Source organism: Prionailurus viverrinus, chromosome A1, assembly GCF_022837055.1.
Source record: "Prionailurus viverrinus isolate Anna chromosome A1, UM_Priviv_1.0, whole genome shotgun sequence".
NCBI lineage: Eukaryota > Metazoa > Chordata > Mammalia > Carnivora > Felidae > Prionailurus > Prionailurus viverrinus.
Window position 1 is genome coordinate 142,526,054 of NC_062561.1, and position 16,351 is coordinate 142,542,404.

At 39.9% G+C, this 16,351-nt stretch overlaps 1 protein-coding gene and 1 pseudogene across 1 annotated transcript in view; one reads left to right on the forward strand and one right to left on the reverse strand.

The window, feature by feature from the left end:
* The window catches only part of TBCA (tubulin folding cofactor A), a 77,678-nt gene extending 63,371 nt beyond the window's left edge, over positions 1–14,307 (reverse strand). Inside the window, exon 1 of the mRNA XM_047870701.1 lies at positions 14,138–14,307. Coding sequence (XP_047726657.1) covers positions 14,138–14,190 — 53 coding nt within the window. The 5' untranslated portion in view covers positions 14,191–14,307. The remainder of the gene's footprint in view (positions 1–14,137) is intronic.
* LOC125172340 (60S ribosomal protein L37-like) lies at positions 352–6,057 on the forward strand (annotated as a pseudogene).
* Positions 14,308–16,351: the final 2,044 nt, after the last annotated feature.

The following is a 16,351-nucleotide window of genomic DNA, read 5'->3' on the forward strand; positions in this document are numbered from 1 at the left end:
TGTGTTAGTTGACTGTTCATGGAATCAGTAATGATTCCAGTCAGTAGTAGGCTATTAGTAAAGTTTTGGGGGAATCAAAAGTTATAAGTGGATTTTCAACTGTGCAGTGTCCCAACCTCCACACTGTTCAAAGGTCAACTGTATATATACATATAAAATGGAATATTATTCAGCCACAAAAAGAAGAAAATTCTGCCATCTGCAACAACATGGATGGACACTGATGGCATTATGCTCATTGAAATAAACTAGACAGAGAAAGGCAAACACTGTATGATCTCACTTTTATGTGGAATCTAAAAACCAAACTCATTGAGATACAGAACAGATTGGTGGTTGCCAGAGTTAAGGATGGGCAAAAACAGGTAAAGGTAGACAAATGGTAAAAAAAACTCCCACTTATAAATAAGTTCTGAGGATGTAATGTACAGTATGGTTACATATAGTCACCATCAAAACAATACTGTATTATATATCTGAAAGTTGCTAAGAGAGTAGATATTAAAAAGCTCTCATCACAAGAAAACAAATCTATAATTATGTGAGGTAAGTGATATTAACTAAACTTATTGTGGTAATCATTTTGCTATACACACACACACATATATATATTAAATAATTATGTTGTACACTTTGGATTAAACAATGTTATATGTCAATTATATCTCAATAAAACTAGAAAAAAAACTCAAAAGAATTAACACAGTAACATAGAAAAGATGGTTTAAAAAGTAATATTGTTGGGCTTCGTTAGCCTCAGCTTCTGATCAACCCAGCACCAAGTAGGTTTTCAGGACCCATTACCCAGACCTCTCCACCTGCAAGTCTCCCCTCACCCCCAAGGTATCCTATACAGAATGCAGCATCCCAGAAATGGACACTTTCCAAAGGACCTCCCCTTCCTCCAGGTAAAAAAAAACCCTGGGTTGCCTGAGGCATATACATTATTCTATACAAGGGAGAAGGAGGTGATTAAGTATCTGGTTAGGGGCAGCCACCTCATACCTCCTTTACTCTCTATCTATGGGGATGCTTGTTTAAAAAAATAACCAAATAACTTAATTTTTCTACAATACAAAAAGTAAATAAAAACAGTATTATTAGAGTAAAATTAAGAAGTCTACAAAGTTTTCGAAAGGATATGAATCAAGAAAAGGAACTCTCATACAATGCAACTGAAATTTTAAAATGGTACAAATGCTTTGGAAAACAGTTTAGCATTACCTAACCAAGTAGAACATTCACATACCTCATGACCCAACAATTCCATTCCTGGATAAGTACCCAAGAAAAACTCTCATATACCATTACCAAAGACATGAATAAGAACACACACAGAAACACAGTAATGGGAACAATCCAAATGCCCACTAATAGAAGAATGGATAAACTGTGGTATTATCACAATTAAATAGGACACAACAGTCAAAACAGATGTGCTGCACTGAAATGTAAAAATACAGATAAATCTTACCAACATAACAATCAGTAAAAAATACTAGGTCTCAGAAGATATTTTTCTTAAAAATTAAAAAGTAACTAAACAATATAATTCCTTAGCAATATACAAATGATAAAAGTATATAAAATAAAAAAGCAAGATAAATTCACTGGTAACTGATTCAACATCCAGCCCCTTTCCTATCCCTGGAGGTCAGGGGATGGGACTAAAAGTTCCAACTCTTTCATCACTGTTGGTTCCCTGGCAACAAGCTCCAACCTCAGGTTACCTAGGGGCTTTTCAAAAGTCATCTCCTTAGCACAGAGAAAGACCTTTGTTGCTTTCTTCACTAAGGAAATTCCAAAGTTTTAGGAGTTCTGTGTCAGGAATGGGAAGGGGGACCAAACATGTATTTCTTATTATAAATTACACTATCACAGGACATCCAAGGAGCTTTTATTTATATGAATTGTATCTATTAATGTTTATTCTATTAGAAATTAAAACTAAGAAAATTTTAAAATATTTTTAAAATTAAAAAAATTAAATATATTTGTTAATTCACTTAAATGTTTCACATTTTTGCAAATTTTTTAAATGTCTGTACTAATAGAAGCATCTACATTTTCCTATCTTCTGCATTCAGTCTATTGCAATACCACATACCATATAGCCCCTGGAAAACTCCACTGTACAACTGTGAACAAAAGAAAGTGAAAAAGGCAATGTCTCAGTTTTACTACGAAAATAACTTATCTTGCAGACACACTGAAAGGGTCTCAGAGACCCCAAGGGCTTCCTGGACCATACTTCGGAAACCACTAGTCTAGTGAATTGAACAGATAATATATGTTTAGCACCACCTTACCAAAACTAGTAACAGACAAATGCTTTGAGAACACAGACAAGGAAACACTAACTTTGGAGACAGACAGGGAAACTTCTACAGAGGTGTTACCATTTGATCTGAGACTCAAGTCCTTACACACTAGACCCCATAAGAACTGTACGCTCTCCCTCCTACTTTTTGGTGTATCTCCTACCCCTCTTCTTCTATCTCACTTGGTTGCTCCTCAAACTAACCAACCTTGCTCTCTTTTTAAGCCTTTGTATTTACTATTTCTTCAGTCTAAAAGGCTCTTCCCGCATACATCCCATGGTATTCTTGCCACACCTGGCCATCCTGAAGGTTAAAGGAAAGCTCTTTTCATACACCTATAATCCACTCAGGGCCCACTTCTTGGGAAATTCTGCCTTACGCTAGCTGTTATACATGTGTATTAGGAACTATATTTAATAAAGCATTATATGGTAGCATTGTTTATAAAAGTGAAACACTGAGTGGGAAAAAAAATCCCTACATATCCATCAAGACAAGAATGAAAAAAAAACCACACTAGTACATTCACACAAGAGAATGAATTAGAGCTACATTTCAACATGAGTAAGTCTCGAAAATAGAAACATGAATATGCATAAAAAGCAAGTAAGATTTCTACAGTTAAATAGGAGTATTTAATAGATGAGTATTTATGAATTTATGAATATACTATTTACAATTTTAAATCTCTTAATTTATATTTTGAGAGCTAACACATGATTTAAAATTATAAGAATTTCCCCCATCCTGGTCTTTCCTTCAGTTGTACAGCTTCCCTTCCAGGAGATAACCAATATGACTAATTTCCTGTGTATCCTTCCAGATATATTTTGTTATATAAAGTTAAGTTCACAGAACAATACTATAATATGGCTTATATATCTCCAATATAAATTAAAAGTTTAAAAAATATGCATGGAAATGATAAAAAAAATTTCAGAATAAAAATTACTTATAGGCAAAGAGGGAGAGGAACTGACTCAGAAAGGGGCACTTCAAATGTGCTGATAGTGTTTCATTCCAGGTTTATTATATTTCCTTTAGATTTGTTTGTATACATGAAATAATTATTTTTCTTCATAAAAGAAAACATGAAGAGCATCAGATTTGAGAAGGTAGTTTGGTGTCAGATGGAGTAAAAACATACTAAAATAAGACATTCATTCTTTTTTTTTTTTTTTAATGGCCACAGATTCTTTTTTCTTTTTTTTTAACTTGGTTTATTTTGAGAGAGAGTGTGTGAGCAGGGGAGAGTCAGAAAGAGAGGGACAGAGAGCCTGTCTCAGGGAGACATGCTGCCAGCCCAGGGCTGGACATGAGGCTCAATCCCACGACCATGAGATCATGACCTGAGCCAAAATCAAGAGTTGGATGTTTAACTGACTGAGGTACCCAGCTGCTCCTCATTCAAAAATGAGTCCAAAGCTCAGGGTAAAGCTAGAGATTGGGGATTTACATAAAGTAATACTTGAAGTTCTAAGAATAAATATTCAGATACATGTACACTGCATAACTTAAAAGCATACATTCCTTAAGGACTAAGCCCAAAACTTGCTATTTTTAGTTTCTCTGCAATACCACCTACTGCCCGTAAGATTTCAATTTACCAATATCCCTACTATTTATCTTAGATTAAAAAAAACAAAAAAATCAAAATAACCTGGAATGGGTAAGCCTATTTTTGTCAGTAAACGAACAATGGGCAGTAACACACATATTTAATAGGTATGAATATTTATGAATTTATGAATAGTTATACTATTTAAAAGTTAAATTTCTTAATTTATATTTTAATAGGTAACACACACACCTACCTCTACTAAATTAGAATAAAGACAGTGTTCTAGTTAGTTCTAGGTAAACTACAAAATCTTTCTTTCTTTATTTTAGAGAGAGAGCATGAGCCGCAGAGAGGGGCAGAAGGAGAAAGAATCTTAAGCAGGCTCCATGCTCAGTGCACAGCCCTTTGCAGGGCTTGATCCTACACTCCTGGGATCATGACCTGAGCCAAAATCAAGAGTCAGACACACAACTGAGCACCCAGGCACCCCAAAACCTTTCTTGATCGAATATTAATAATTAAAAATTTTATAGTTGGGGCACATGGGTGGCTCAGTTGGTTAAGCATCTGACCTCGGCTCAGATCATGATCTCACGGTTCATGATTTCGAGTTCCATGTCGAGCTAACAGCTCAGAGGCTGGAGTCTGCTTAGAATTTTGTGTCTCCCTCACTCTCTGCCCCTCCCCTCTTTGCACTCTCTCTCTCTCAAAAATAAACATACATTAAAAAATTTTTTTCTTCTACAGTAGCCTCCAAGGGCTTCTATAGTAGCCATTTCATAGTTTAAAAAATGCTATAAAGTGTTAACTTTTAAACAAATCCTTGATATAAATGTATTTATTTTATTTCTCTAATAAAAGTACTATCCAGGGGCGCCTGAGTGGCTCAGTCGGTTAAGCGTCCGACGTCAGCTCAGGTCACGATCTCGCGGTCCATGAGTTTGAGCCCCGGGTCGGGCTCTGGGCTGATGGCTCAGAGCCTAAAGCCTGCTTCCGATTCTGTGTCTCCCTCTCTCTCTGCCCCTCCCCGTTCATGCTCTGTCTCTCTCTGTCTCAAAAATAAATAAAAACCTTAAAAAAATTTTTTTAAATAAAAAAAATAATAATAATAATAAAAAAAATAAAAGTACTATCCTGACAAGCCTGTGAGGGTTGTGATTACTTAGAGCTGTTTTGTTGCTCTTGAAGTTAAACTAGAGTATTCATGAACTTTCCTCATCTCAAAGTCTCTCACTGTTATAAAGTAAACTTCTGTTTTCAGATCCTTGAGCTGTTCCCCCTCATATAATTGACCTCTTCTCTAGTTTCATCCATTCCTTCACTCAACTGACAAGTATGTATTAAATTCCTACTTTGTGAAAAATAATATATTATACACTACCCCTCTGGTCCCTAAAAAGGTGAGAAGAACTACATAGCCTTAAGAAAATCTTTGTATATCTTGACATAATGCAGAGTCCTTAGAACCTAACATCCTAGGTTGGGATATCAAAATACAATACTGTACCAGTAACCTAAGTGGAAATACATTTCAGTAGATGAGAGGTCTTCAAAAGTTTCATAGAGTGTAGACATTTTTCAGGCAATGGATGCCATACTAAAAGGATGCCATTTAGTACTATTTAGAAGCTGAGCATCATTCAGTCAAAAAGTACATGCTTACCTTGTTCTGATAACCTTTACAGACAACCTCTGAGTCAGAGCATTATCTGTGTATACATATACACACATAAGGTTCCCTAAGATGCTTCTTCAGCACAGGTGAAAGGATCTCAAAAACAACAATGAATAGGGAACTCAGTTAAAAACAAAAGATAAAGGAGGGTTTGGAAATAACTATAGTTAGAATTGTTAGAACATTGCTCTTTGGTCTCAGCTGCAGAACAAGGGAGGGGACATCATCATTTGGAAAACACAGCAATGAGACACACAGGCTGTGACCCTGCTACGGCTCTAAGGCCTACCACCTTCAGAAGTCAATCTGTGGCAAATGTGGCTGTCCTGCCAAGGATAAGAAAAAGTATAACCGGAGCGCCAAAGCTAAAAGCTGAAATACCACTGGGACTGGCTGAATGAGGCACCTAAAATTGTATACTGAAGATTTAGGCATGGATTCATGAAGGAACACTACCTAAACCCAAAAGGGTAGCTGTTGTGCCATCCAATTCATCTTAAGGATTTCAATGATTAATAAGATACATGTTCTGGTTTTTAAAAAAATGTAAGAATGTATTTTGATACTTGTGGCGAGTCATTTATAGATTTGAGGATAAGGTATCTCAAAAACTCACTCCCTTGACTACTCTTCCCTATAATAAACTTTACAAAAGTGCAGTAAGAGTGAAACTGGCCTTGTTATATTGTGTTAATAATAGTGACAGTATTTTTTAAACTGTTAAAAAACAAGGTCACTGATATAGACAGATTTTGGGGGAGTAGAGCATCACTGCCTCAGCTATTTTATAGAAGGATGACCATTATAAAGTCCTACAGATGACTCAAAAACACAAGCTTCATATTCCTCCTTTCTCTCTCTGCAGCCTATGAGTGAACATGACAACTAAAAAACAAATTATCACAATTTAAAAGAAATCAAGTTCCACAGTCTATCCAGCTAGTTGGCAAACATTCATCTTTACGTCCTCTATCCACATTGTTTGTATGTCTACAGAATGGTGATGATGATAATAATGACAGCAGTTAACATATTAAATATTTACTAACAATCAGGCTTTTGGGCCAAATGCTTTATATGATTACCTTACTTAATTCTCTTAACAATGTACGAAAGATATTATCTATCATTAACCCATTTTTCAGCTAAGAAAACAGTGGGTTTTTAAAATATTTTTTAAATGTTTATTTATTTTTGAGAGACAGAGACAGAGTGTAAGTGGGGAAGGGTCAGAGAGAGAGGGAGACACACAATCTGAAGCAGGCTCCAGGCTCTGAGCTGTCAGCACAGAGCCTGACATGGGGCTAGAACTCACACACTGTGAGATCATGACCTGAGCCAAAGTTGGATGCTTGACTGAGCCACCCAGGTGTGCCGAAAACTGTGGCTTTTAAAGATTAAGTAACTTGCCCAGGGTCACATATGTAGCATGTATTAAGTGGAGCCTGGGACTCCATTTGTTTAACTCCAACTGCAACAATAAATAGCTATAGTAACTATTACACTGTCACACTGTAATTGATTCAGTACCTCCCCACTGCTTATTACATCAAATCTTTACAGACTAAGGTTCCATTCATTCATTTGTCCACTGAAAAGACTTTTGTTGAGCATTTATTATGTATCAACACTATACCAGGTGAATTAGCCATGTAGGTTCTGAGTGAATCTGCTAAATAAATGATCTCTGAATCATTCATATCATTGATGTTATTTAAAAATCAGGTCTACTTGGGCAAATAAGACAGCATCATAATAGTAAATATATTATGGGAATGGAATTCTGAAATCACACATCCAAGCATTTATATTCTTTTTCTTTAATTTTTTTTTTAATTGGGGGGGGGTAGGAGGAGAGGGAGAGGGAGGGAGGGAGGGAGGGAGGGGAAGGGGGAGGAAGGGGAAGAGAGAGAGAGAGAGAAAGAATTCCAAGCAGGTTCCATGCTCAGCACACAAGCCTGATACAGGGCTCAATCCCACAACCCTGGAATCATGACCTGAGCTGAAATCAAGAGTTGGAAGCTCAAAAAACTGAGCCATCCAGGCGCCCACCCGCCCCCACCCAGGCATTTATATTCTAAGGGTTGTGGATTAGTTATTATTTTTTTTTTTCTGTTGTGGACTAGTTATTATTAACAAAATTTTCCAACCTTGCTCACTACAGGTTTTCAAAATTTCCTACCAAACGAAAAATGCAATGAAGACAGAATACATTCATTCATACACTCTCTCACTCACTCTCTCTCTCTCTCTCTCTCTCTCTCTCTCTCTCAGGTCAAAAGATCTTTCATTTCCACATTCAACTTATAGAATAATATAGCTTGTGTTGGGAAAACCACAGTCATGAGTGGCTTTAGCTTTCTCTCTTTCCAGCTTGAAAAGACATCTGGTTGCCAGCTGTGTAGTTCCTGAAAGTCACTGCTTGCCAAGTAGTTGGCAGAAGGTGGCAATCCTGAAGACTGCTAACCACCTGCAATCCATTTTGACACTGCCTTTGACCACTGCTTTGGAGAGCTGAATATATTACAGAGATTCCAAAAGGAGTTGGCTAAACTTCAAGGCAAAAAGTTGGCCATTTTAGCTGAACTTAACTTTAACTCAAATAAAGGGGATATGATGTGGGAGAAGAGAAGATAAAAAAGCTACTAAAGCGTACAGGAAATTTACAGGGCTATGTCCTGAACCTCTCCTAGATATTGTCCACCATGCTTCTACCCATCTTTACTTTAAATATAAGAAGTATATTTCTCTAGAGCTAGAGGAGGAAAACTACATCTATGTCTAGGCAAATATGTGTCATTCCTATTTTTTACTTTTATGTCAGTATAATATATATATTCACTATACACACATAATTGTATGTCAATATATTATATACATTATATATGAATATATATTTAACAACATGGAAATTTTACTTAACTTGTATGTTGTTTTTATGTTTGCTGTACCTAGTATATATGTGTTATACACAGTTGTATATCAGAGGTAAAGGTATAAAACTCAGGAAGATGCCAGAGTTTCGGAAAGGTGCTTGCTTTATATATATATAAAAAAAAATCAATACAATTTCCCCACTGATTCATGATGTAAAATTCTATAATCAAGGCTTGTAGATTTGTAATTATGGTATGTCAGCTACATTTAAACAAGAGTGTTAAAAGATTGTTAAAGTTAAACTAACACAATTGCAGTGTGAATTGTCCTAGTCTCATTCTAATCTACTGGTGTCACTTTCATTTAATCAGAGGAAAACTATGGGCCAATGTCAGTGCTATTTCCAATGCCCTAACATTCTTTGTTCACATTGGATTTTAAGCCATTACCAATCCAAAATGGTTATAAAAAGATATATTTAAGAAAGTATTTTTAATCAATTAATTCACTTACCAGTGGGCTAGTTTAGCAAACTGTATCAAAAATAGGTTTTATGTTAAATGGATGAAAACATTTTGTTTCTGCAGAAGAATTTCTTGAATTTACCATAAATCTAGTAAAAACATTTTATTTTATCAACACAAATCTTATTTGGGAACTAACTTACAGGAGACATGTCATTGAGCTGAAATACCATATCAACATTTAAAACATCAAGCCTGTATTTTCTTCTACTTTAGTGAAAGTAGTATTTTCTAAATCACTAACAATTCTAACAATTCTAAATCACTAACATTTTCTAAAGTATTTTCTAAATCACTAACAATTTAAATTAATACAGAAAACTACTCTGGCAAGGACTCCTATTTATAGGACACAGTTAAGGGCTTTTTAAAAAAATATTTTTAATGTTTATTATTTATTTTTGAGAGAGAGAGAGGGAGTGTGAGCAGAGGAGGGGCAGAGAGAGAGGGAGACACAGAATCTGAAGAAGGCTCCAAGCTCTGAGCTGTGAGCACAGAGCCCAATGCGGGCCTCAAACCCACGAACCTCAAGATCATGACCTGAGCCTAAGTCAGATGCTTAAACTGACTGGGCTACCCAGATGCCCCAGTAAAGTTTTAATTTGAGCAAGGTAAAACACTGGATTCACAGTTGTAACAGCAAATAGTTTCCACATAAATCATGGCACACACATAACAGTGCTATGTTAGCTAGTTACACAAGAGGCACTAATCCAAATCATCCTGGTTTGCCTGAGATTTTCCCACTATTAGCACCAAAGGGTCTACATCTTGGACACCCCTTAGTCCCAGGTAAACTGGGACAACCGATGCTACCAAGACATCAAGAAAAGGGAAGAGGAAGGGGGAACTTTCAGTTCTGCACTGGAGAAAAAGAAAATTGGAGTGGTATCTGGTAACTCCCTGCTAGGGCTGCTAGATTAGCTGTGGCCCAATAACAGATACCAGTAGGTCGAGCAATCCACCTGAGACATGAATCTGTACCTTTAAAATGCTCCTGCCAGACTCAAACCTAGCAACTAATACTCATTAACAACGAGTCACATGTGAACAAAGGCTGCTGCTGCTCCAAGAAACTGCATTCATCTCTCACAGCCAGAATTAGCTCTGGAAAAACAATCCTGTTACTTGGAAGGGACTATTTAGGGATTCCTCAAGTCAGAGGTTCAGTACCAACTTAGGCTCACTGCCGTCTAACTCTTACCTTACAAGCCATTCCTAGTAACTGGACTCTTTCCTTGTTCACAGGGATCTAACCTCTCTTTTAAAATCTATCTCTAGCAATCAGAACCTTTCTGTTTGTTACCATGAGAGATAACAAAGTTTGTTCAGGTCTAGGGTACTGTGAGTGTTCTGCCTGTTTACTTAGGGCTAAACTAATGCCCTTGAAACTTGCTTCTAGTTTCCTAATGTGGCTGCCATCTCTAGACTGCCGTCACCATTTGGCCAACATGCTGAAACTCACATTTTTCATTTATTGATCTCTCTGTTGCCAAATACCACCATCTACTTATTGCCTATTTCCATAATCTCATAACATTCCACCTCCCTACTCAGATTTCTTCCTAAAACCCACTACAGGGAACTTTTGGATCACCTGAAGTAATCCAGCACATTGATTACAGACACTAAACTAAGGATCCACCCTCCCTAGGCCAGTCCACCCAAACTGAACTCTAGGACTAATACCTAGAATATAATTCTAATGGCTCTCAATTCCTGGAGAGAAAACTGAAGGATTTGGGAGACATGAATGACTTTAAATGTCTTCTTTCAGATAAAAGTTGTCATTTCTTTTTTTTTTTTTTAATGTTTTTTTTTTTTTCTTTTTTTTGAGACAGAGCACAAGCAAGGGAGGGGCAGAGAGAGAGGGAGACACAGATTCTGAAGCAGGCTCCAGGCTCTGAGCTGTCAGCACAGAGCCTGACACGGGGCTCGAACTCATCAACCTCGAGATCATGACCTGAGCTGAAGTCGGGCACTCAACCCACTGAGCCACCCAGGCACCCCTAAAAGTTGTCATTTCTGAAGAGAAATGAGTCTATGAGCAATAAGCATCTCACTAGAAAAAAGGTGCTGAAAAAGAAAATGGTTTTTAGACCACTGCTTTAAGAAACCAGTGAACAGGGGCGCCGGGGTGGCTCAGTAGGTTAAGCCTCCAACTTTGGCTCAGGTCATGATCTCAGGGTCTGTGACTTTGAGCCCCACATCAGGCTCTCTGCCGTCAGCACAAAGCCCGCTTCAGATCCTCAGTCCTCTTCTCGCTACCCCGCCCCAGCCTGCACACAAGCACACACTCTCTCTCAAAAATAGTTTAAAAAACAAAGAAAGAAACCAATGAACCAAATCCTACTCACAAAACCAAGAACATATCCAAATCATGAAACTAATCAAGTCTTTGAAACTAAATTTAAAGAGAGAAATGCATACCTCTTAAGACTTTTTTTTTTTTTTTAAGTTTATTTACTTTGACAGCAAGCAGAGCATGCAAGCAGGGAATGGACAGAGAGAGGGAGTGAGAGAGAATGCCAAGCAGGCTCTGCACTGTCAGCACGGAGCCCAAGGCAGGGCTTGAACTCACAAATCGTGAGATCACAACCTGAGCTAAAATTAAGAGTTGGACACTTAACCAACTGAGCCACCCAGGCACCCCTTATGAAAAATTTAAATATACATAGAGAAGAACATAAAGAAGCTCATGATCATTCAGCCACCAATTATTAATATGTTGCTGTATCTGGATTATCTACTTTTTTCTTTACTGAAGTAAAATGTAGAATTTAAAAAGTAGAACACTAAGACAAAAGATGGAAAGAGTCATAGAAAAATAATTTTCTGGCAAAAAAATAACAGAAGAGAGCTCAGGAACAACATTTATGGATTTAGATGGTTGTCTACCAAGGTAAAATATGAGTAATGAACAACCAGAAGTTACAGGTTTTTTTAAAAGAACTTATCTTCTTTCAGTAGGAAAGGGTAGCTCATTAGAAAATCCATGGGAAGGGGTGCCTGAGTGGCGCAGTCGGTTGAGCGTCCGACTTCAGCCAGGTCACGATCTCGAGGTCCGTGAGTTCGAGCCCCGCGTCAGCCTGGAGCCTGTTTCCGGTTCTGTGTCTCCCTCTCTCTCTGCCCCTCCCCTGTTCATGCTCTGTCTCTCTCTGTCCCAAAAATAAATAAACGTTGAAAAAAAAAATAAAAAAAAAAAAAAAGAAAATCCATGGGAAAAAAATGCATGATAGACATTTCCGTTAATTTATAACCAATCTGAGTAAATATGTACATTTTAAGTAAAAAGTAAATTATGAAGGAGTTCCACAAAAATGATAAATTTTTTGTACTGAAGTACAAGAAATCAAAATTAAAGTCTGATAATGCTCTACTAGTGAAATAAACAGAAAACCAAACCTTATTTCCAAGCAGTTTCCTTAAGTATTTGGCAATTTTTGAGAGCCTAAAAACTGAGCTTATTATCTAAATGGGTGTATTTTCTCTAGAGTATGTATTATAAGCATATAACTACTTGAACTAACTTTACAAACTAGTATGGATCATTAGGATAAGAAATGACAAGGCGATATAGGTAATTAACCGAAAACTACCTCTAAGAGTCATTTCTCGTGACGCTTGGCCTAAAGAACTCTCCATTATACCCTGGTAATTCTGCCAAATAGATTTACTAAAACGACCTAACAAATCTGGCAAAAATGAACAACGGAAGGTGAGTGATAGTGCAAATTATTTACACTTTCTATTATACATGTCAGTTCTCCTCCTATTTCACACATTTAAAAAAATACTCTGTTTTAGAGCACTGTAGCTTTAGTTGTTGATCAGAAACTTTTCCCTGTTCTGTTTTCCTGCTTCTTTTCCCTGTTCTGCCATTAAGTAGCACAAATTTAGTTTTTCCATTTTAACTTCACTAAACCTCAGCTTCTCACTTCTCAAACAGGAACACACACAATACTATTAGTTAACATTTACCAGCCACTGGCTACTTGCCACATGCTGTGTTAGAACAGCACAGCAGGTGTGGGTACTAACTCCATTTTACAGATGAGGAAACCGAGGCACGGTGCAACGTCATGTATTCAACAATAGGCAACAACCGGCAGAATCCAGATCTGAACCCAAGCTGTCTCACCTGAGCAAAGGCTGTGCATTTAACTACTACTCATACTACCTTCTTACTGCCTTGACGGTAAAGCTTCTAGGAAAGTACAGTGCAAAACTGTGCTAAGCCTCAGAGGCAATGCACCTATTTAAGTGAATTTATCCTTCCTTTTGCCTTGCCCTTCCTCTGGTGGCAGTAACAAAGGGAGGAGAAGTGGGCGAAGAGGAAGAAGCCAGAAGGCTAGGAGCAGACGTTTGTTTCTGCTGCAAAATAAGCTGCTACTTCAGCGGGCTGTTTATCTTTTCTCTGGGAATGCCTCATCAAAAAGTCTGGTGTCCCTGGGTCTGAACCGTGAAGGTCTAAGAAGCACTGAAGGGCCTAACAGCACTCAGCGCTACGGGCCAATTACAGGACTGGCCTGCCCTGCCCAGGCGAGTTATTTAAACAGCATCCACAGGCTCTGGGCGAGCTTCGGGAAAGCCGACGGGGGAGAGTCAGGCCGCAGAAGTTTGAGGACTGCACTGGAAGTTCACGTCCCAGTTCTCAGAGGCTCCGAGTCCCGCCTCTCCTGGTCACAGGGCCCCAACAAGGCCTCATTTTTTGATGAGGGCTGGGCTCTCGGCGTCCCCTCTAAACTTCCGAAGGGGCTTGCGTGTCCACCTGAGGGCAGGCAATGGACTGAATCCGCCTCCCTCCAGTCAACTTGGGCACGGAGACCCGCGCGGTGACCCAAACCGGCGCCCCCTCCACCCCCCTCGCGGCCGCTCCCAGGGCTCCCCCACCGCGGGCTCCCGAGGGGCGGGTCCGCGCCGACCCTAGTCGCCCAACGGTTCGGTTCTGGAGGAGAAAGGCAGGGGGAGGGGCGTGTCCCGGTTCGCGGGCTCCGGCACTGACGCGTCCCCGCCGCGTCCTGGCCCTGGCCCCGGCCCCGGCTCCGCCGGCCGCGGAGCCCCAGGTGAGGCCTGGAGCCGGGAGCCCGCCTCAGGCCTGCGCTCCGCCCGGCCTCTCGGGCCGCCATGAGGCGAAGGAGAGGAGGCGCTGACGTGTGCGCCGCTTGCGGCCCCTTACCGCTTCACTACGCCGGTTTTGATCTTGATCTGTCTCACGCGAGGATCGGCCATGATCCCTCGAGCGCCGCGGGAAGGAGGGGTGGAGAGCCGGCGTAACCGTGGAGGAAGACGGCGCGGAGGAGGCGGTAGTATCGGCGTAGTGGACGCGGCCTGGCGCGCATGCGCAGACTCCGGCGCGGCCCTGCCCCCGGGCTACACCGAGGGGCGGGGTCGGGGGGTAGCGGGCCCGGGCAGGTCACTCCTCTTACCTGCTGTCACCCGCCTCCACCCACTTTCCCCCTCGTGGAACCCGCCCTCCCCTGCTCTCGTCTGGCTCGGACAGCCTTCCTTTTAGTGTGTGAACAGTCCTTCTTTTAGTTTGGACACAAGTTACACTTTTCCCGGTGTCCACAGCCTGGGCGTTGTGGGAAACTTCAGTATCCCCCCAGGTAGATTGGTTTGGCTATAACATTGCTTTGCGAAACTATACGTTTAATGTATGGAATGACCTAAAAATTATTTTAAAGATATTCTCGGTGTCATTATCTTGTGTCAAATGGGGTAATGTATGTTTAATGAAATAAACTACTGTCATGCACGCAGTCGAGAAAATCTTGGCCCTCTACGTCAGATCTTTGCAAAACATGTTTGTAGGTATGTACCTCACAGAAGCAATGGCTTCAGAACTTATCAAATAATCATCACTTGTGTATCTTAAATATTCAACTTTCAAAAATGTGTGCGGCATACAAAAGCTCGAGCTTCGTGATCAGACAAACCAAGTGACTTTGGAAGTTCCACCGTATAATAGATGACACGGGGCACATAGGCCACTTAATCTCGCTGCTGAGCCCCATTGCCTTGTATGCAAAATGGTAATAATGCCCACTTTACAGGGTAGATACTCAGATTAAATCTCAGTACCTGACGCATAGTGGATGCTTAACAACTTTTGACTTTTGTTTTATACTTACAAATAACATGTCTGTTGCATAAAATGAAGTGCACCTCCAGTCGGCCTCTTTCTGATGGAGTCTCCCAAGGAATGCAGGGCAAAGCCTCCTTTGTTTTCTTATTTCTTGGTATCATCCTTCAAAGACATCTACCTGATTGTCTTTTCTGTTCCCTACACTTTATTTCCTCATTCTGGCTTTTCTGGCTAGGTCTGGAATACTTTTCCACCTTGCTAGTCCAAGACCCTTAGATTAAATCCAAGATCAAATCCCACCTCCTGGAGAAAGTCTACCATGACTGACCCCTGCCTGCTCAATGCTGCCTGAATGCATTTGAATCACCCAATATTATATTTTATTTTTGGTATGTTTCTTTAACAAAACGATTGTTTGAGGAATGCCTGGGTGGCTCACTCGGCTGAGCGTCTGCCTCTTCATTTTTCCTCATATCATGATGCCAGTGTCGTGGAATTGAGCCCTACATCAGGCTCTGTGCTGAGCATGGAGCCTGCTTAAGATTCTGTCTCTCTCCTCCTCTGCCCATCTCCCCTATTTGCACACACTCTTTCTCTGTCGCTGTCTCAAAAACAAACAAACAAACAAAAACCCTATTGTTTGAGTACTTCATGAAGGTGTGCTTACTCTCCTAGTTGGATTAAAAGTATTTAAAAAAATTTTTTAATGTTTATTTTAGAGAGAGAGAGCGTACGTGAGTGGGGGAGGGGCAGAGAGTGAGGGAGACACAGAATCAGAAGCATGCTCCAGACTCTGAGCTGTCAACACAGAGCCTGACTCAGGGCTGGAACTCACGAACCGTGAGATCGTGACCTGAGTGGAAGTTGGATGCTTAACTGACTCAGCCACCCAGGCACCCTTAAAGTATCTTTAGACGCAAATAAATAAATCCTTCAGTAAATCCTCCTCCTCTACCTCTACCTGGGTTCTATACACAGTGGATGCTAAATGCAATAAATACTGTCATCTGACTGGCTGGCACACTGAAATACAATTTCAAGTGACACAGCAAAACTATGAAATACTGGGGGGAGGGGTGGGGAAAGAGGTTCAAAACAAAACAAAAAACCAACAGACTCACCAAAGCAAAATGCTACAGTTAGAAATCCAGTAGATCATTAGTATAAAGTTACTGGGAGGTCCTTTAAGGCAAAGAAACAACAGCAGCTGAACCCACAAACCAAAAGATTATGCACCTAGGGCTCTTGCTACTGTCAAGGATCTTCATTCAGGCAATAAAAGCCAATGTAAGTCTTCATAATCTC